The 22,117-nt window shown below is 44.8% G+C and overlaps 1 protein-coding gene across 1 annotated transcript in view; it reads right to left on the bottom strand.

Moving 5' to 3' along the window:
- Positions 1 to 4,900: 4,900 nt before the first annotated feature.
- The window catches only part of STARD13 (StAR related lipid transfer domain containing 13), a 180,123-nt gene continuing 162,906 nt past the window's right edge, over positions 4,901 to 22,117 (bottom strand). Inside the window, exons 8-14 of the mRNA XM_021678283.2 lie at positions 17,023 to 17,221; positions 12,029 to 12,239; positions 11,302 to 11,416; positions 10,247 to 10,468; positions 9,262 to 9,479; positions 6,156 to 6,332; positions 4,901 to 5,444 (exon numbers count right to left, since the gene is read on the bottom strand). Of these exons, the coding sequence (XP_021533958.1) occupies positions 5,327 to 5,444; positions 6,156 to 6,332; positions 9,262 to 9,479; positions 10,247 to 10,468; positions 11,302 to 11,416; positions 12,029 to 12,239; positions 17,023 to 17,221 (1,260 nt within the window). The 3' untranslated portion in view covers positions 4,901 to 5,326. The remainder of the gene's footprint in view (positions 5,445 to 6,155; positions 6,333 to 9,261; positions 9,480 to 10,246; positions 10,469 to 11,301; positions 11,417 to 12,028; positions 12,240 to 17,022; positions 17,222 to 22,117) is intronic.

Below are 22,117 nucleotides of genomic sequence, written 5' to 3'. Positions count from 1 at the left end.
TCAGATGAATACTAAATTTACATAGATAACTACACATGTAAGAGGAAATAGGGGAAAGCAACATGTTCCAGAATGAAAGGAAAGGCAAGTTATCATGGAGTAGTATCAGCTCAGGAAGGCCCGTGGTATCAATCACTTTATTTATTCCTATCTATGTAGAAACCAAAGGGAGAGGAAAAGGCAAAGATGGGGGTGTCTTCGTACCCTTGCTCCTGCATATAGGGATATGCCAATTCTCTTTTAACCCATTTTAAGTCTTTGCCATCAAAACAAATGTGAATTCACTTCTCTGCTTTTTGGCTCAATAGATAATATCCAAAATCCCTGCTGCAGCTTAAAAATTCCTGGCTTGTGACCATCCAGCTTTATCTCCTGCCCCCACTCACTCCCATCCTCTGTACCCTTTGACACTCTGCTTTAGCCACACCCAACCTCCACCTGATGTCCAAGCACATCTTTTCCCTTCACACTGTAGGTTTTCCCTGTGCTGGTCTCTCTGTCACTCTTCTCAAGTCCCTGGGGGTCACCACCATGTCTTGTTACCTAGTGACTTACTACTGGGGATTGTGTATATATACACAATATATTCATACTCATTACTTTCAGATTCTGTATTTGCAAATTTGCCAACTTTCTAAAACTTATTTGTAATCCTCAAGTCAATACTCACTGTTCTTTCCTGGTCATTCTTGGGTATGTGCAGAATGGCACAAAAATGGTCACTGATATTCATGCACATTCCTAGCCAAGATCAAGCAAATGTGGCCTCTGCCTTCCTGTTTCAGCCCTCATACCGTAAAGAAGTATCCTTTTCAAGGTGTATTTAGTACCACATTCTTTTTTTCCATTTTTGTGCTTTTTGTCAGTGATTTTGCTGTTTAAAATGGCCCCCAGGTACAGTGCTAAGTGTTGTCTAGTGTTCTTGAAAGCAAAAAAGCTGGAATATGCCTCACAGAGGAAATATGTGCGTTAGATAAGCTTTGTTTAGCCAAGAGTTTTAGTGCTGTTGGCTGTGAGTTCGATGTTAATGAATTGACAGTATGGTACATCTAGAAAAAGGAAGCGGAAATGCACTGATCTGTAAGTGAGGCTACTCTGGAAAGTAACTCGAATAATGCATGATGAAGCTGTGGAAAAGATGGAAAGTGACTAAATTTGTGGATTCATGAAATGATGGCCCATAAAAAAAGGTATTAAAAAAAACCACATTGTAGTGAGGCTGAAAGCCAAAGAAATTTATAGTCACATTACTCAGAGTCCAGAAAATATTAAGCCTTTTTTTTTTTTATTTATTCATTTGAGACACAGAGATACAGAGAGAGAGAATATGAGCAGGGGGAGATGCAGAGGGAGGGAGAGAAGCAGGCCTCCCGCTGAGCAGGGAGCCCGAAGCGGGGCTTGATCCCAGGACCCTGGGACCATGACCTGAGCTGAAGGCAGACGCTTAACCTTCTGAGCCACCCAGGCACCCCAATATTAAGCCTTTTTGACTTTTGTTTTACTATAAAGAAATACTGTGGATAAATAGTTGTAAGAAACTTATATTAAGTAAAGCACGTCTAAACAGAAATGGACATAGAACAAAGTTGTAATTGACTGGTTGACAAAAATGTTGTGAGTAGAGGCTCATAGGAACCTAGCCCTATTTTTCTGCTGGGAGCAGTGGTTCAGAACTACTACCTGGTGACAAGAAGGGACTGCTGCTTCTCACTATTTCTATGCCACACTGTCTTTTTGTATCCACACCTCTGCCTGCCCAGTGTGCCACCCTCATGCAGTGTTTGGTGAACGCGTTCTGCATGAACAAACGATGCGGGAAGTTCTGCTTCAAAGGACCAGCCTTACTTGGGATTTTGAGCCTCATCTGTGCACCAGGAGGATGTGGGTTGGGAGGCATCTGGGTGGCCTGTTGGGTGGGATTGCTAGAATGGAAGTCAACATGCAACGTACAAAGGATGTAGTCTGCCCAAGGCATGTCCAACACAGCATGTTCTCAGTTGTTCAAACTTCGCGGCTTTACAGTGTTACAATGCTGTACCTTCAAGTGTTTATTTCTTAATCCCTTGTGCAGTCAGCCCCCACTGATTTTGTTTTTGTGTCGTGAGTGACACTCCCCTTTGCTGGGGTCTATTTTAACCCTCTATGTTATTTTCCTGAGAAGAAGACATATAACCAGATTTTCTGTAGCCAAATATCAAAAGACAGAAGTAGAACAATGTCAGACCTAAGAATTTCAAGTATGCTTGCAATCGAGTTTGAATTCATATGGTCTAGGGTCTCAGGACATTTGTAGCCAGTGGCTGCTAGAATGACCACCATGTTCTCTTCTTTCAGATGGAAGGACAAAGGGGGCAACTGAAATTTCTCCTTGGCCTCTGAAAGGCGAAACTTTCAAGTAAATGGGGAAGGCATGAGGGAGATGCACAGAGAGCAGAGTTTGGAACATTTTTATGGGGGCATATGGTCTTTTGGGCTAGTGGCTTTTGCAGCCTGTAGCTGAGAATGCTAGGGAGAGCCTGCTTACTTAATTTGGAGCTACTTTTGTTATCTTTTAGAAGTAAAGCAGAGAACAAACAGAATGAAGGCAAGAGGCTTAGAGTCAAATGTGGCTACTCTTCTTGGTCTAGTGGTGCAGCCAGAAGTCACCTCATCACACCTCAATTTGTTGTCTACTCAGTGAAAATGAAATGTAGCTAGAATTTACTGAATCTTTGATTAAAAATACCATGTGTTTTTATAACTTCCAGACTTAAGAACAATGAAGTGTAAAAAAATAAGCCCTTCCCATCACTTTAATGCCTTAGACACAAATTAAGGCATCCAGACTGTTAGTGAATGTTGGTAACAACATCCTTGTATTTGGGAGAGATACTGAATACAGGTTTTCCACTTACAGGATGAAGCATGAAAATCAACATATATTTTATAGAAAATAGGAAATATTTAATGTATATAAATTTATTTGCCTTGGCAATTATTTATTTACAATTGATGATTGATACCAACAATTGAGGTAAGAATATACATGAGGTATAAATATAATATTTAAATGCAATATCATATTTTACTTCCATTGGCAAGATAACAATGAATAAAACACTGTGGTATTTGACAAACAAGCTTGATGCATCCTTTCCCTCCTTTTTCCTTTTTTTTTTTTTGTAGACGCACTGTGTTATGCAGCAGTGATGTGATTAGTACGTGCGTAAAAATAGAAAAGCCAGTCAGATAATTTGAAGAGAGGAGTCATCAGAAATACAATCATATTTGTTTTTAGTGTCCTCTTGCTTCCCAGAGTGTATGGTCTTAGGGCCAGCAGCACGAGCATCCCTGAGACTTGTTAGAAATGGAGACTCTTACTCCAGACTGCCTGAATCAGAGTCTACATTTGAACAAGATCTCCAGGTGATATAATTCGATTCCTCCTTGTGTGTCTATCATATTTTCCAAACACCTAGGATTCCATCTGTGGACCGGTATTAAACTAGACTAAACTTCGTTAATCTTGTCGTTGCATAGGGAAGTAATCCATCCTATATGGTTAAATTTAAGACGCATGGCAGAAGTGAATTTGTTTTGTTCACAGAGCACTGCCCAAATTGAAAATTATGGGTTTGCTGGCACCTTCTTGTGTAGGCAAGGAAATGAAAAATTCCTGCGTCATAATTCAAATAGTATGATTTCCCTTGCACCATACAGAATTCATATATAGCATTTTTTATTTCTCTCAATAAAAGAATTGCACATTGCTGATAGGAAGAAACATTACATAATAACATAAATGCATACAATACAGAAAAGGGGAAAACTTATTTAATTTTTTTTTCCTCCCACACCAGTTGCTAAATTATGATACCAATCTCTCATGGATTACCAAAGAAAATCTCTCCCTGAAACTGAACATAAGAACTTATCTTCCTCTCTACAGTTGTTGAATTACAATAAAAAAAACCCCACAACTTAAATCCATCAGCAATTGGTTAAGGAGAGTCAATCAGCTTAGTCTATACAATAATAAATAAAGTTGGGTCAAACACCTAGGTAAGCTTGACTGGCTAATGAAGAAATATGAAATTAAGAAACCTGTTTATATTTTCTAAGACTAATTGCAGAGCATAGTTTTGGTCTTACCGTTAGTTTAAAACCCTGTCTTTCAAATTGCAAAACTTGAATGAAGAGCATCGTATGTAGCAAAATAAGAATTCCCTGAAACTGTGATGGTCCAGGACGCTCGAATGACATCGCCTCCCCTTGCCTGGCTTCCAGAGTTCAATTCAGTGCAATATATTGGTAAGAAAATGCCAATTAACTGCGACCAAACAGGGCACTGGTCATATAGAATGACATTTAAGAACATGATGAAATGTATCTATGAAAACTTGATAAAAACACAGAGGCTCCCTTTGGCTGTGAATATGCAAAGGCTACGCTATTTGGCTCTAACCAGCAGGGAAATAAAGTTTCTTTCAGTCACCCTGTGCTGACTCCAGTGGCCAGTGGGCATCTGACATTTCCCTGAAGCTGCAGCTGGCTGGGTCCCTGGGCAACTGGTCCCCCAGCCTTACCTTTGGTCACAACTTCTTCCCCACTTCTGTGCTTTTTAGAGGAGTAAGTGTTCTTTTCCTGGCTTTATCCAACACTCCACGCTCCGTTTTTGAATAACACAAACTGACAACACATAAGAACCTTTGAATGTTGTTTTCCTTTGGTTCGCTAATCTTTGGTTAAACATCAGGGCAGACTGACAGACTACACATTTTCACACCTCGGTGTTAGCAGCAGATTCTGCTCTGCTTACAGGACAGTGGGGGGATGGGCCCAGAGCAACTTGGAAAGAACCACGTGAGTGAGGAAGGGACTCACTGAGTCAGATGCGTTCCTTTTCAAAAGACGCAAATATATATAAAATTGGTATTGTACATATATACAGTAAAGATAGAGATATACACACATATGTACATATGCTATACAGACATTTATTTACAGTTACAAATATGCTTCTTAGAAGCCTTTAAATAGTAAATTAGGCAATGCACAAGGAATAATCCATTTAATTTTAAGTAACATAGATAAATGTTCTGATTTTTAAAAATATTATATTAGTAGGGATGTAGCCATCTCCAGGAGGGCTAGGAAAGTTCTCAGAAATTCTTGCATCTTCAACATTCTGACTCCTCAGTGTTTCCATTTTTAAAAGTATTAACCATGTCATTCAGTCTCTCTTTTTCTCTCTCTCTCTCTCTCTCTTTCTCACGAGCACACTCTCTCCCACAAGTGTTTCCGTTCACTTCCTCTTCCCTGAGTTTGATGTCACACTGGGGAAAACTCAGATTTTAGTTTCTGGACCCTCAGCAATGAGGGGCTGAAAAGAGTTTCTAATCCTGGCAACTTCCGCTGCACACAGATGTCCGAAGCCTTTATTGTACCACTCTGGGGAGTGACCTCTGTGGGGACAAAAATCAGAAAGGAAGTGGGAAAGGCTTTTTCCAAATCTCAGCACTTTATCACAGTAGACAGGGCTGTCCTGTGCCCTGCTCATGGGCGCGCTTGCCTACAACTGGGGGCTGACCCCTGGAGGACCTGAGAACCTCATTCTGTCATCAGATGCCTGGAAAATGCTTTTCTGACCAAGTATTCAGTCTGTCTTTTCAGCGCTAAGATTCAGACTGAATTCTGGAATTCACTGAGGAATCTCAGTGTCTCTGTACCCAGACGAAGAACTTGTTCCATGTCACGACTGCCCTGACGGGGTTGGATTTCAGTTAGCTACTTCTCCAAGCAGGGCAACAGGAAGGGACCACACAGGGAGAGCAGGTATGACAGCAGCACAAGAGAAGGGGACTCGCAGTGACTGAGAAGCCACCATGTGGTGTGTTTGCTCTGCGTGAGAAGCACACGTAGGTAAGTGGGAACAGCGCTGAAAAGAAAAAAGAGCAGAGGGCTGCCAGAGAATGTCACAGTTTTAGGAAAGATGAGGAAAAGGAAAGCAGAGAGGGAGAGGCATCAGTAATCATCGATGAAAGCATGCTAGTGGCAGTGAAAAAGCAAAGTATAGTGAAACAAGAAGTCAGGATGACAAACGGGGCCCTGGCGACTCCGCCACTTGAACTGAGGCTCCCAGAGCGTGCCTGCCATCCTGGGTAGTGCACACTTACTTCAGGTCTATCCTGCAGATGTGGGTCAGTCTCGATTTGCCAGAGCCGCACGGTTCTATCAAGTACTGAGAATCCATCACCACAGCCCGCACACCGCCCATGAGCTGGGCTTCCTCGTGCTCCACAGAGAGGGACACCAGGGTACACATGCCTTTGGGCAAATCAGTCTTCCAGGTCCTGTAGCAAAACAACCAGCACGTCAAAACTAGGACTAAGAGAGAAAGAAAAACCTGGACACAGCACTGAGGGTTACACCTACATTTTCCTGCTCAAATCCCCATCCTACTTACTCAGATTAAACTAATGGCTTCCATAAGGGTATGTAAAATTTTTACAGTGCCATTCAAAGCAAGCCTCTCAGCCCGCTGACCCAGAGGCCAGCGATGGTCTTGCAGCTTTCCAATCTGCCTTTGGAACCCCCAAATTGAGGCTGTAGAGATTCCTGGCCATTCCTGAAGGGCTGGTCTTAGAGTTTTAGAATTAGGACTTGTCCATTCCATTCATTCAGCAAGCATCTACTGGGCACAGGAGAAGCCACTAAGGACACAAAGATATACAGCTGAGGAAGAGGAAACAGACGTACAAAGAGACCCACAGAACACCAAGGAAAGTGTGGTGATGCAGCTGTGCACACAGTGCTCTGCAATCCTGTGCAAGGGAAGGCGGGGCATGCAGGAGAAGGCGATGCTCAACTCAGTCCTAAAGGAAAGAGTGAGCTGGTGGTGCTTAGCCTGAAGTAAACTAAACCCATGTGGCTTTCTAATTGTTTTCAAATACCTGAGTGGCTCCCCAGTGGAATGACAAAGGCACAGCTGATCTGACCCCAGCAGGCAGAGACGGGACAGCATGTGTCAGCTCGGGAGAGGGAAGACCTGACTCACAAAGTGCACTCTCCAAAAATGAACCAGGTGGTATGAGGAGTAGTAAGCTCCCTGTTACAGGAGCTATTCAAGCAGAGACGGGGCTACCACTTGGGAAAATGTTGTAGATGGAAGTCGGGAACCATGAGAGCATCTGCATAACGACCATTTCTATCACAGGACATAGGTTTCATTATCATAATCCCAGTTATTTACCTCACAAACCCTATCCCTGGCTTGGCCATGTCATCTATAACTTTGTCCGTCCTGTCCTACCGCACCAGAAGGAGAAACTATTATACGTGCCCCACAAGAATCTGGGAAGAAGCAAGCCCTACACAAATGCTGAGCAGCTTCTCCACGGGTGCGACCGTTCTCCTCATGCGGGATGATATGATTAGCAATAAAGACGGGGAGGTGTACAGATTTGTGAGGATAAAATGGAAAAAGCTGCAGTAACTATCATGGAAGCTCCTGGGGATTTAGAGAAGGAGATAACACAAGTTCAAGTGGCAATCCTGAAGGGATTGCTGTCTAACAGGGCGGCACTCGGAAGACAGGAAGTGTCTCGGCTCTGCGACTTCCCCACCATACTTGTCACTTTCTACCTTCTGGTATCATAACCACAGGCATCCCTGTTGCAGGAACCATGTCTGGTGCATGGTTAATATTCTCGAGTGTTGTGTTCTTCTGCATTAGAGACTCATGACCCACCCACTTCCTCCTTCTAGTTGTGGGTCAACTATCAATGCTGTGAGACTCTGCCTTAACCACTGTATTTAAAATTTAACCCCTTACCATCCTCCTATCTTACTTATCCTCCGCCTGCACCCCTCCCCATAGGATGGGTAACATTATCCCCTTACTTATTATTTACTGACCCTCCCTCCCTGATAAAATGTAAACCCTGAGAGACTGCAGGTCTGTTGTATTCACTGCAATATCCCCACAGCCTCCCCACGGGGCTGGAATGATGCTCTGTACTGAGCAATAGGCTGGTGGGACTGCCAGGTGGATCGAAGGAGGGAGGTTCCATGCATGGACTCTGGCCCTCAGCCCCCTCTACGGGGAGGGAAGAGGCAGGCTACGGCATGGCTCCATCCACATGGCTGCCATCCCACAAGAACTATTTGATTTGCTGCTTACAAGAGTGAAGGTGTGCAGTTTAAATTCCATGAGATGGCAAATGTCCCCATAACCGTGGTAATAAGCCACACTTAAGACTGCCCACATTCTCCACCAGGATCCCCAGGTTGCTAAGACAAATACATATATTTAAGGAGAAATGGCCCTTCAAATTCAGGGTCCCAAGGACCAATTCCAAAGGCCCATGTGAAAAGTAACCTGGAGTTTGCCATCAAAACGATTTTCATAAAGAAACTATTTGAAATATACATTTGGGAATTTCACTAGCGATTCCTTTGACACTGCTAAATATGGGAAGAGACAGTGTTTGCCATCAGTTATCAATAAAAAAGAATACATTGATTTAATTGTATTTTATTTGCTTTCTTAGTTTCCTCAATCCGTGTTCTTTCAGATTCACTGCTGACTCTCCAGCTCAGGGGCACAGCTGCACACCCCCTGTCATGGGTTGAGCTCCCCCTTCCAAACCCAGAGGGCAGGGGGCCAGAACTCAGCCCATAAACCGATCAGAAGCAATGCTTCAACAGTAGACAAAACACTTGCAGGCCTTGTCCGGCCCTGCAATCTGACTGGACATCTGACCTTCTCTGCATAGTTGGACCTTCAGGGTTGTGCCAAGCTTTCCCTACGTGGCAATGAGTTGTGAAAATCTGAAGTTATACAGATGGGTTTTGAAGTTACACACACTTCATGGGGAGTTACACAAACCCAAGACTTGCTTTCCCCAGGGAGGAAGGCAAAATCAGGAGACAGGTCCGATTCGATTTGCATAATTTGGCAGAAAGTGCAACTGGACAAACAGCAGCTATTCTTGGGACTTTGTTCTGAGGAAATGAACAATATTTACGGCCTAATAAACCGTATGCTCCATAGTGAAAGGGGGCAGAAGAGAGGCCGGCAGAGCCGTAAATTGGGTGAAGGAAGCAGGAAGTCAGGCATAAATAGAGCGAAGTCAGGTTTCACGGAGGGAAATGCGCGCCAGCTCAGTGCTCCCAGTGGAGGCTGAACTGCGGTGGGAGAACGCTGTGAAATGCTTGAATATGCAGCTCTTCATCTGCTTTTGGAAAAAAAAATACCTTAAACCCTAGAGTCAGGCTTACCTGAGAACCACGAAGTCTCGGGAAGGGTGGGGGGCCATGCTGTTCAACACGTACTGATAGATTTCTGTTTGCTTGTCCAGGGTTTCCACAACCTTCCACTGCACAAAATCCTCATCCCACAGGTGGCGCTCTCTCAGCACACGGTTCAAAACCACGGAGGGGGGCGCTTCTACCTCCACAGAGGCCTTCCACAGCTTCAGCGGGTGCCCGTCTCCCACCTTAGGAAAGACACCATCGAAGCCTGAAGAGGTCAACTAGTCCCAACCCACACATATCACTCTCCACTGGACCTTCACAAAACATCACTGATGGTGTAACTGGAAAGAGTGATTCTGCACACCTCAGGTTTAAAATTTTAGGATGTTCATCTTTAGGCTTAGAGGAAAAATAATAATGATAAGACGAATAGTAACCACCAACCCATACAGTATGTACTGCGTGCCGGGAAAGATTCTAACGCATTTGATTTGTAAATAGCCGTCCTCTGACCGTGGTAGGATGATGTCCATTATGCAAATGAGAAGCCAGGCAGAGAGAGGCATGTGACTTGTCCAACGTCACACAGCTAAGGGACAGTGATAAGACTGGCAGCCAGCAGCCTAGCTTCACAGTCTACGCTCGGGTTATGTGCAACAGGGACAGCTCGGCAGTCTCCAGAGTGGATTTTTGACCTGTTCATGGGCGTACCGAGCCCCACGGACAGAACGGCCATTTTTATTTATTTATTTAATTTATTTATATATTTTTAGAGGGTGGTGGGGAGGGGAGTGGCAGAGGGAGAGGGAGAGAGAGAATCCTAAGCAGGCTCTACACCCAGTGCAGAGCCCGACTGGGGGCTCGATCTCACGACACCGAGACCATGACCTGAACCGAAACCAAGAGTCAGATGCTTAACTGACTGAGCCACCCAGGTGCCCTGGAAACAAATCCCTGCTTCTTACACCGGACTCTTTGGGGGTAATTTTTTCCAACCTCTTGAGATTACCTTTTTGAAAGCAAGATCTGTGTTGTCTGTGCTGGAGCACGCGACCCAGGCTTTGAACTTCTCCTTGGCTTCTTTTTGGAGGCCCTGGACAAGATGTTCCAGGTACGTATGGAAAGTTGCCCCGCTCTCCTCCAGCTGGGTCCCCAGGTCTTCCAGAGTTGGAGCGTGGATCTCAGCCTCCATGTATGAGTTGTGGGACTGGGCTACCAACTCATGCGGGACCTGAACCAACAGATGCACGAAAGAGCAACATACCGAGCTAAAGAGATGCTGAGACTCATAGTTAGAGAAAGCAAAGTAATTTCGTCAAAAACCACAGTATGGGCAATGGGCCTAGTGCCATGGGGCAAGGGATGTTTTTCCAAGATCAGCGGCAAGGCTGGGGTGGGGGAGTTTCCTAAAGTCAGGAAAAACAAATACGTTTCTGAGACTACGGTTATTATTCAAAACATTGCAATGACTTCCCTTTCAGTCTTTCCATTTTCCTTTTATTTTATCTTTAATGTGTTTTTATTCAGTTTGGCAAAACGTGGCCTCAGGAAACTTAAAGCACACAGACTTAAGGGAAACATCAAATATGACTTAGAAATAGCTTTACCTTTTTAGCACACTTTCCCCATTTACAAATGCCAACTTTACCACAAAAAGTATGCCAGAAGTCTAGTTGAGTTCCTTCTTGAACCTATCTGTGGCTAAACTCATAAGCTGTCACGGGGGATTGCTCAATATCACGCATACGCAGATGTTGAACTTCATCAAGTCCAAGTTAACAAATGCAGCAGAGTTGGCTGGCTGGCCTTGAACCTGAACGGAAGGTAATGTGACCGTTTTCTTGAAAACCATCAGCATAGTAACCCCAGCTGTCTAACTGGCAGAGCCTCGATTACTCAGCCAGCTCCTCACACTTCTTGGGGGCAAAGACCAGAGCTACAGAGGGTACTATTGTCATGGTAAAATCAGGAGCAAACCCCGATGAGCCGCAAATGCAGCCACCATCCCAAGTGTCTTATCTGGCTCCAAGAGCTAGAGGAAGGCTGCTGGAACCTTTCGCTCACCTCAAACAGTCTGTCGCATTCTGTGATCATGTGGGCAAGCCCCTGCGCGGCGGCCAGGTTCTCACTGAGGTCCTTTTGATCTGGCTTCCCGGTGGCGTATTTCTTCTGTATGACTCTGTAATTGAAGGGCAGAGTCATAAGCAGATCCCTCACTCGAGAGCTTTGCGCAACACAGAGCCCAACCGTTTTGTTGTCGCTTCACGCCCGGATGCTGATCCAGATCCCAGACTTTCTCATTTCCAAATAAAAGCAGTGACCACATGGCCTAGATACTCTGAGTCAGGCTAAGAGTCTGATAGTTTATAATGAAAAGCCTTGTAAAAATACAAGGGCAGGAATGACTGCTGGGGGAGAAATTCGTCTATTCCTTCCCCGAGTTTGAAACCAGTCACTGCAGGTGCTAGTGCCTTAAGGCCCCCCCTTTTCTCATTAAAGATTGTAAACAGGGCTTCTTGTACTTCTTCCTCCTTCCCACCCACACACTACCAACAGACCACAGCACAACTTCTCGGGCTTTCTGGATCGCAGTGGGCATCCTTCGAGACTACTTGGATTCATATCTAGCATGTGAATTATGGTCACCTCAAAACACTTTCTGAGTATAAACTAAATGCCGACCACTCCTTAAGTTGAAATACAACACAAGAAGTGTTTTTTTTAATTTTTTTTTATTCAACTATAGGAAATACCCGGTTTAGGATTATGGTTGTTGATGAGAAAAACCCACCTGGGGGAGCTTTCCTTCTTCAGTAAATTAAGATGGAAGAGGGAGGGGGCCAGACACACGGCAAGATTCATGGGTGTCATCTGGTTCTCCTCCACCAAGTTGACCACGTCATTGAGAAAGCACAGCAGCGTCTGCAAGACCTCCCTGCTCTCGTCGGCCAGAAGTAGGATGGCAGCCTGCACTGCCTGCAGCTGCTGCTCCTTGGGGACATCTACGGAGAAGTGGGTGCCAGGTCATGAGAGGGACAGCCACAGAAAGAGCCAGCCGGGACACAGTGAGTAAGGTCCACCTTCCCGTGTGAAGACACACTCCGAGACACGACCATCATCCCCAACCATGGCGATGGCCACTCATGGCACAAAGAAGTCAGTCACTGCTCAGGACCCACAGCTGGTGAGAGGCAGAGCTGGGACGGGAACCCCAGCCGTCCACCTCCGAACCCCGCCCTGTGCCTTTACAATGAGAGCTATTTGGCAAGGAATGCCCCCGTCCTGGCCTTTCACGGTCTCTGCGCCATCCACCTGCTCAGCTGTGTCCAGACTGGTTTTCTGCTCTGGCTGAAGTTGGCGATAGGCTGGGGCACTGTCAGCCTGGCTTCCCTCATGCCCACCCTCCCACCAGACAGCTTGGGAAGCACCTTTCGGGATGCCCAGGGCTCTGTGGGGCGTTTGGACACCACTGTGTTAGGGGATGGCAGCCTCGCCTTTCCCCACCCCTACTGGAGCCTCCAGGCCTCGATGCCAGTTTGGCACAATTAACCATGGTGGGATCCAGCTGGTTGGCCCTCTGGAATGACTCCTAGTGGGTCAGCTCCTTAAGCATCAGCCAGACGCATCTTTCTTTTTCCTACTAGTCACCCAGGGCTTGGTGCGGAGGAGGTGCGTTATTGGCTTCATGTGGTGACCCAATGGCATGCATTTCATAATCTTGGGGAGAACGGAAATTGAGGTTGTGCTTGGGGAAGAGGAACCAGGCTCGCTAAGGTTATGGGGCGAGTCTGGCCCTGTCAGGCCATTCCCCTTCAGGGTGGTCCTTGTGGGGTAGTGGTGGTGGGTGCTGGTCATGCCGACTTAGAAGGGCACTGGCCCCGAATATATGCTGTGAACTGATAGGGAAAATCATGGCAGATGGGTGCTAGGCACTGCATTTTGATGCCCCCTGGCTGGGTTTATTACTGATCTTTTAGGTCTGACTCACTGCCCCTATTCTTCTCACTCCAAAAGATACCATCAGGAGCTCACTTTGGTTACACTGTCTTTCTTAAAATACCATGTTCTAGAGCAGGTCTCTGCAGCAGGCTGTCTGTCCTCTGAAAGGGTGGAGGAATGTGCCTGTGACAATCCTTGACTTGTGAGAAGAAAATATCAGGACTTCCGATGGTGTTTACGTTTTCTCTCATGCTTTAAAAATACTGATTGGTTATGTTTTATAACATGCACAGTAGATCAGAGTAGATCACAGTATATTTCTATTATGAGAAAGAAATAAGTATACATGCTCAGATATTTACTATTTGTAGGGTACATGATAAAGACATCTGGAGCCTGCTGCCCCAGACGGGCTGTGTGTGACCTTCTGCCCGGGTCCTGCTCCTCCCCACCATCGTACATCCCAGCGCTGGGCACACTCCTGGCCCCGGTCAGCCAGCAAATCCACATTTCTGGAAAAGCCTGACTACATTCCATGTTCTAGAACCCATCTCTACCCCCACCACATCCAGTGTGTGGCACAAGATAGATCTGGGTTGAGTAGAAAAGAGCCATTTTGTTCAAATTATAGCAGAACCTTGTTCTTTTTTTCTTGCTTGTGCTGAAACAGGAGATACTACTAACAATTTCAAGCTTGTCACCGAAGTGTTAGAAATTCAGTTGAGCCATTGAACTGCTTTTAATATGCTGCTTTAGCTAAGATGTCTAGTGTGTACATTGTTTAACTTTAGATGGCTAACCTCCTCTTCACAACAACATTTTTAAGAGTCATCTTGTCATGGCTACACGCTGTCTCAACTTTCCCTTCACTCACTTATTCCTTTACCCATCAAAAAGTATCTTCTATTATTTTCTACTAAAAATGATTGTGAAGGTCAACCATTAATCCCTAAATTCAGCATTCATTTTGGAACTTATCCTCTTGGACCTTTGTCACGTCACACTTGACATTCCTGTGGTTCCTGCCTCTTTCTCAGCTCTCAGGAGACTATTCTAGATCTGTGTATCTAAGTGTTGATAATAGCGACCATGCGGATGGCTATCAGCACCTCAAACGCAACATCCAGTTGATTCTGAACACCTCTCCTCTCCTTGCCCTCACACCAGCTCTCCTTCCCCTCTTTTTCTCAGTATTCTCCCAGTCACCAAACTTTAAGACTACAGAGTAGTATCTGATCCCTCCATCCTTCTCCCTCCAGGAGACCAGTGGGTTTCAACTATTTTCATTATCCATCCAAACTCTAATCGTTTGAAGAAAGTCCAAGAAGTAACACAGCTAAAATTAGAACTGCTCTGGAGAAGGGGAGGAAGAACAGTCCTCTTTGACTCCAGAGTCTATCCATGGAACACTGAATTTCCAGTCTCACTGCTGGAAGTCACTGCAGGTAATCCAGCGCCTCAGTTAATATGTTAGCTTACTCACTAACCCTCCGTTCTTGCACAACCCAATATCTCTTGTTCAGCACTTCCAGATTCATGGATCACAAGAGCAGTCCTGATGGACATTCACCCTTGTGGCAGACACAGACTTGGCTGCCTACTGAATACCTACTCCCTCCTTCCTCCTCTATAAGAAAATACACTGTCTGTTCGGGTGCCATCTGGAATATGCTCAGGGAAGATGGGCCCTTTCCTTCCCTCATACTCTGGGCATAACCATGTTGGCCTAAACCCAAAGTGGTAATCCCAGTCCTCTTTCCAGTGACTGATTTAAGGGAGAACATGTAGACCATTTCTGGCCTATGGGACCAAGATAAATGCTAGGAGCTTCTATAAATTTATCTCCTTGATAAAAAGAGACATATGCCCCAGGGGAAGCCCTTCTGCTCTCTTCTTGCCTTTGAGTGTGATTTTGGGAAGACACAATCATTGTAAGTTGTGGCAATCGTATTGTGACCTTGAGGGTGTAACCGAGAGAGGCTGACTTCAGCCCTGGCATCACCGAGCTGTAAAATTAACTGACTTTGGAATTTCTTAAGTCCAGATTTCTTGTCATGTGTGATTATAAAATTTCCTTATTGTTTAAACTATTTGTTGGATTTCTGGTTCTGTCTTTACAGCTGAGAGTACTGTAACTGGTAACCCCCTCAACAACACCCAAGTGTTCCTCAGTGCTTAATGAATCAAGTATAAACTCTTTGCCTTGACATTCAGTGGCCTTCCTTGGGATGGCCCTGGTCTAATTTTTCAGTGTCACTGGTACTGTGTCATACAGTTACCATTCACACAAGCCAGAAGAATACCCTGGAACCTCCTGGACCATGCTCATGCTATGTGAGTCATTTAAGACATGTTCCTTCCATTTCTCCACCTTCAGCTGCCAGTTCCCCACCAAGTCCTAGTCCTCATCTCAACCTCCTTGGATTTTCTTTGTAACCTTATTATGGAATTTCTCCAATCTTGCTGTATGGCAGTTATATATGTACACGTCTCATCTCCCTCAGTTGTAAGATCCTTGAGAGCGGAGAGTAAGTCTTACCCACCCATATCATCTTCAGCGTGCGGCACTGCCCTGCGCATAAGCGGAACTCAGTAAATGTTTGCTCAGCTAAAATAAACACTGCTTTGATCTGGTTTATTGTTGGTGAGTCTCAGAAAGGGCCAAAGGGATTTATTTCTTAGAAACAATCTGGCTTTAACCTTAGACTAGTGTCGACCCTAACCTTAGAACTGATTAAATGTAAAGAATCATATATGATAAGTTCCAAACCATGAAGGAGGCTTAACTGGAAAAAGCAGCTCGACCTCTTAAGGCAACAAAGTCCTGAACTCTCTATGTTTGGGCTCACGTGACGTGTGTCATTAATTTAACTTAGCCTATTCACTTTGACAAAATAATATTTATTTAGTGGGTCATCACTTTATCCTGTTTTTACAAGTGCTATTTATTATAATCCTTTTTGGATTTGCAATATTGTAGGCTCCTTAAACACAGCACAAAATTCTCTATAGCAAGGATCTTCTTCAAATTGGATCAATTCCATTTGTTGATCCCCATTTCAGGCATATTTTCCTGAAAACTCAAAGTCCACAGGCCAAATATTTTTTTTTTCTAAAGAATCAGGACTTGGACCACTGAAATAATTTATAATCATAACATTATTGCGCCTAGAAAAGAGTCACGTGTTCATTTCTACTACCCCCTTTGTAGCTACCTTTAGAAGGATACGCTTTTTAATCAGCAATTCTTTTATTCAATGATTATTTTAATTATAGGGGCTTTGCTGAGAATTTTCAATTTAACATCACTTAAAAAATTCCAAGTGAAGATACAAATTCGTTGCATTAAACATAAGCTTGATTTGGTTTGCCTACTTTTTGCCAATTAAAATACACTGTATTAAAATACATTTGTTTTTTATTTCTGGTCATCTTAACACACTTGGCTTTGAATTTCATATATCCCAAGGCAATGCTTAATCTTTAAAAACTTAAATTTAAGTTTTAAAAAACATTTATATACAAAATAAGTTCTATTGTGTCCCCTTCTCATTTTAAAGTTATTAGAAGTACACTGAGAGTTAGTTTTAGACCTTATGCAAAACCCTACTGAGAAGGAAAACTCTGATGTCAAAAAGGTATTTTCAAATGCTTAACAAATGGCCTGGAGATTTCCATGTCAAACTGGGAACAAAGTTTACTTCTGGAAAGAAGCAGAGAATGATAACTTTTATACATTTCTTTAGGGATTCATGTACTACTTGTGTAACTAGACCTCAGTCTATAGAATGCTTTTTAAGTGGATGGGTGCACATGAGGACACTGATCTGCATTCCTTCCACTTACACTGATAGATGTGGAGGAAGGTCTCGCTGAGCTTGTTGGTGAAAAGAGGCTCCGGGAGGTCCCGGAAGAACTGTTTTACCATATCTGCCACGTCATACGCAGACTGGTCCTCGTAGCTGACATTCTCGGGGAAGTTCTCGTTCATCTGACGTAACGCATGGATTCGAGATTTCACGCCTGATTTTCGAAAAAGACCCACCTGAAACAAGTCACAGGGACATGTTAGTGAGGCCACCTTCCCCCCAGCCATCATCTTCCTAAGGCAAGCACTTTGGGAGTGATGAGAAGGCATGGAGTCAGGGCTGGATGAGCAGCAACTGCATCCAAACTAGTAAAATGTAAATTAGTAGGTGAGTTACTTCGGGCAGTAGTTGAATGCTGACTCCCTCTCCTATAAAATAAGGGTAAGAATAATAGCCCACCTCACAGGGTTATTGTGGAGACTAAGTGATAAAATACGTATAGCTGTGCTTTGTAACCTGCAGTCTTCTTGACTAAATGCTATCATGTCATTCATTTATCCAACAAGCAGTGATTCAATACCACTCTATCTCAGGCATATGTACACTTGCTAGGCATCATTAGTGAGCAGACCAGACAAAATTCCCTGCCCTCTAGTGTTTACACTCTAGTGCGGGTTTTGAGAAAGTTTGGTCAATGGGAGGTTTGGTGGATCCCACATAAGCAACCATATCCAGTGCATCTTTGGGGGAGAGGTGTAGGGAATATGCTCCTGAAACATAATAATACTATAAGCATGTATTTTGATTTAAAAGTCCTATTTCTTGTCCTTCTTTGGAATCCTCATAATACTCCCTATGTGTGTTTCTCATATGATGCTTGGCACTTATTACTCTGCCTGATTAGTTACTATGTGCATAAGCCGTGGCTCTAGTGAGGATTCCTGGGTGGCATTTTTTCAGACTTCAAGACATTGTCTTAGGCCTTTTTCATCCCCAGGGCTTAGACTCCTCTTCTGCTTGACAAATAAATGGAGCAATAAGGCACCCAGGAGATAATGCTCCTAGTAGGAATGAGTGAGGTGGAGAGGAGCCCTAGGAGAACAGAGATTCCTGCAAGGGTCAGTCGGCAGCTTACACTCCAGGCCCCTCTAGAGGCTCTGCACTATGGACTTGCCGCTACCCAAGAAAGGGCTGAATGTCCCTGACACCTGCCCCCACCCCCACGGGCTTACAGTGAATTTGCATATCTGCTATTCTTAAATGCCTGTAGGGCATCGAGTTGCTCCACCTTGGTCCTTCATTCAACCAACCTCATTCTCTCCTTTTCTCATTCCTCAAGGGCTCACAGGCTGGCCCGTTTCCAAAAAGCAAGGTAGGAACATTCCAAGTGGCCAGCCAGGTAAGTGGCGGCACACCAGGGAGCCACGCCGCCTCCTCCCTATGCCTGGGGAAAGGCGCTGGGCCGTGTCTGAGGCGGCTCCGCGTGCCAGGCCGGCCTTGACCCAAGTTCAGGTGTCTGAGGAGAGCTCTCTTGGTTATTGCTATAAATGGAGAGCAGTTCTAATTCCTTTTAAGTACAGTGACAGCAAGGGAAGAACTCCAAGCAATTAGAGAATACTCAGGGATTTGTATATGTCAGCTGAACAGGTCGCAGGGGAAATGATCCACTGCTACTCTTTGTGGCAATAAAAACCAGAATTCTCGGTAATACTTTTTTTGCATTCCAAGTCTTATCACTCTAATTCCACAGATCGGGATATTCAGGCATACTGTCACTTAAAACGTTAATTGCTCTCTTTTTTATCCTGAAAGTTTGGAATATCTAGAAAATGTATAACTTTGCCGTCCTTAGATGTCTCTTCAAGAGTCTAAGGAACACGTGTCATCCTCTGGCAACTACTCCAAATGTCACCAAAGTGCACGAGAAGAAAGCATGTACTGTCAAAGGAAAGATTCAAGACGTCAAATGAATGATTACTAAAGTGAGATCCAGCCTCAATGTGTTTACATTCTCGACTCCTCTAGTTCTGGAAGGAGGCCCAGGACAGTTCCACAGGGCTGTGCTACACGGGAGTTCTCAGAATCCCAGGGCCCGGAAGGTGAATTCCTAAGTGTGACTCACAGACATTTATCCTCCTGTGAATCGGTGTTATTCCCTTTGAGAATTCCTGTTATTTTCTCAGCAGCAGAGAAATATTGATTGGAATCTGTCAAGAGAATAAAGCAGACAAGTGTTTGTGTGTAAACTGCAGAGCATCCACTGTGTCTTGCTGGCTTTATTTTGGGTGCACACTGGTGTGCGTGCGCAAACACATCCCAGCAGTGTTTTCTTTGTATTGTCTGTTTCCAAGTTTCTTTCTAGTTTCAGCAAATATTGTTGTTTTAATTATTTTTGACATGTCAGGAGCTCTCCAGCTGCGGGCTCTGAGCTGCTTGTTCTGACTTAGATCTCACAGGATGTCCAGAGGGCTGTCAGGTATTTATTTGTTCTGCCTCAGATTCTGACAGTAACCTTCCCGTCCCACCCTTATCTTCCAGGGACGTGGGAAATATCTGTGGGATCTGTGGATTTTTGTTGGAAGCACAGAAGGAAATTTCTTTCCTGAACCTAATAAAGAAAAGGTGGTCTGAACTCAGACCAGATTCCAGATATAGTAGCTAAGGAAGGCAGAAGGGAAAGAAGGAAAGAAACCCCAGTCTTCAAAACTCGCCTTGAGCTGATGAAAAAAATCACGCCGGAACCACCCTACTTCCTGACTTCTTGTCACGTGAGCTCATGAATTTCCTCTCGTTGAAGCCATCTTGGGACAGCTTTCTGTTCCTTGCAGTGGAAAACTCCCCAGACACAGTAAGCAGAAGATTCTTCCAATGGTGCAGAGATCCCAAGAACAGGGAGAAGTCGATCTACCTTCACCAAACAACCACGGGTGGTGGCCTGAGTGATTGCCAATAATCATTGCTTCTTTAGAAGAGTTTTCAAAGTGGTGATGAAATTGGCACTGTTGCTTCTGAGGGCAGCCTTGTCATCACCATGGGTGGGAGGCTGCCCCAGATCCCTCAGCTTCATTATGAGGAAGCCCCAAGGGGTGTGACATGTCTTTCCTATGCCTCTGTGTCTGTCACCACTGGTAGTCACACAGGGCTCCATGCTTGGTTTAATTCTCTGCTGTCACCGTTTTGAAATTCTTAATAATGTATGAAAAGAGAATCTCACATTTTCATTTTGCACGAGGCCTTGCAAACTGCAAACTCCCTAGCAGGTCCTGCGCTCATGTACCTCTAAAGCACGGCTCAGACACCCTCTCCAAAAAGGGGAGCTCGGTGGCAGCAACCCAGCGTTCATTTTAGAAGCATCTTGCATGTGATCACTCATTTTACAGGTAAAAGGGTGAGTGGTGAGTGTTCCCTTGGTCTTGCTTTTCCTTTCCTCTCTGTTGTCTTCTACCCAAAAACCCAGCTCTGAAAAAGCAAGGAATATAATCTGAAAAGCAAGGAGTATAATCTGAAAGCAAGGAGTATAATCTGAAAAGGTCCCAGAGCATCACTTATCTCATCTGAGGGAGGCAAGAGGACTGTGAGGAACAGCCAGCAGGTAGGGGACACTTGTACTGAGTAGGAAGTGTCTTCCCAGCATAATCAACCTTCTGAAACTTACTGTTCTATTAGAAGGAGAGGTCGGGTACACGAGTGCTGCATTAGAATTCAAATTTCATCTAAATAATATTAAACCTCCTACTTGGCATCCCTTTTATGCTAATCCTTTCAGTCCTTGACGATGTTTATCGGGACTTCCCTTTGCTCTTCTTCAGAAATGGGCTCGGCTAATGAAGAAAGGTTGGTTTTATTCAGAAAAAGAAAGGGTCCGAAGTACCGCGTGTGGTGGGTTCTCATTCTGAGCCCTGCAGGCTTGGCCTCTCCCTGCGTGACTCCACATTCGTCAGGACAAGCATCACCTGCGTCTCTGTACGCCGCTGATTTAGGGCAGAAATAAAAGCTCAGCCAACAGAGCGAGGCTCCTCTCACACACGGCTATGTCTGAATACAAATGGTTCATAATTGAGGGCTAAACTTCCTTATTTCAGCTAGGGCCAGCTGTGAGGGGGAGAATAGCTACACTGTGTTTCATCATATATAAACTGTTCTGCACTTGGGGAGTGTAGGAGGCCAAACGTTGGCCATGTTTCAGGGCCCTGTGGGGCTGCATTCAACTGTCAGTGATGAATGCTTATGTTGGAGGTGAACGCTTAGCAGGAGGAAAAGGGGGCCAGCTCATTGCAGGAAGCCTCCTCCCCTGAGATCAGGGCAAAGCCCCATGGGAGAGTCTGGGATGGTGGGTCAAGGACACAGTGTAAAGGGAGGCAACACAGAGGCCAGTCAGCGTGGTTTGGAAGAAAGGTGTTCTGGGATGTTCTGGTCTTCTACGACCCAGGGCATGAGATCTCAAGATCCTGTGCAGACCCGAAACTTTTTAGTTCCACGGAGGTGCTACTGGCAAGGAAAGAACAGTCTAATGTGATGTACGTTCCTTCCCTCTTGCTCTTGTCCCCTCCTTCTTTACTGATTCATTCACTTTTATTTGCTCTTGTTCACTCTTAAAGCTCTACGACAGTCTTCCTTTCGAGCCTGGTTTTAATTCTTCCTTGTGTTTGTCCCGTTTTCCCTTGCTCTCTTCTTATTACCACCTTCCTTTTCACAGGGACCAGAGGGGGTTCTCTGTGTGCTTCCCACACTCTGTGACTTCCCAGGCGGGAAGCCCCACAGATGTGGAGTGCTTCATAAGGGAGTAATGGGCTCTGGTGAAAGTCCCCTGGACATCTTACAGATTCTTACTTTTGACCGATACCAGAGAGGGTTGCCTTATTCGTTTTGGTTACATTTATAATCCATATTTATGTCCTTGAAAATAAGTCTTTTGCCTACAAAGCTTTGCCAGCACATGTTTTTTCAGTAAGGCATTCTTCCAGATTGAAAAAACCTGTGAGAGGCTTGATGTGGAGACTGAGAATAAGCCAGCGAGCCAGGACTAGGGAGATTTTGGTGCCCACTGTCCTTCTCTCGATTTGTAGGACTTTTGCTTCGGACAGGAGACTGGACCTAGTAACAGTGGTGTTACTGGCACTACCCATTATTCG

This window comes from Neomonachus schauinslandi, chromosome 3, assembly GCF_002201575.2.
Source record: "Neomonachus schauinslandi chromosome 3, ASM220157v2, whole genome shotgun sequence".
Taxonomy (NCBI): Eukaryota; Metazoa; Chordata; class Mammalia; order Carnivora; family Phocidae; genus Neomonachus; species Neomonachus schauinslandi.
The sequence above is the reverse complement of the archived record's forward strand: the minus strand, read 5'-3'. Positions and strand labels throughout refer to the sequence as shown.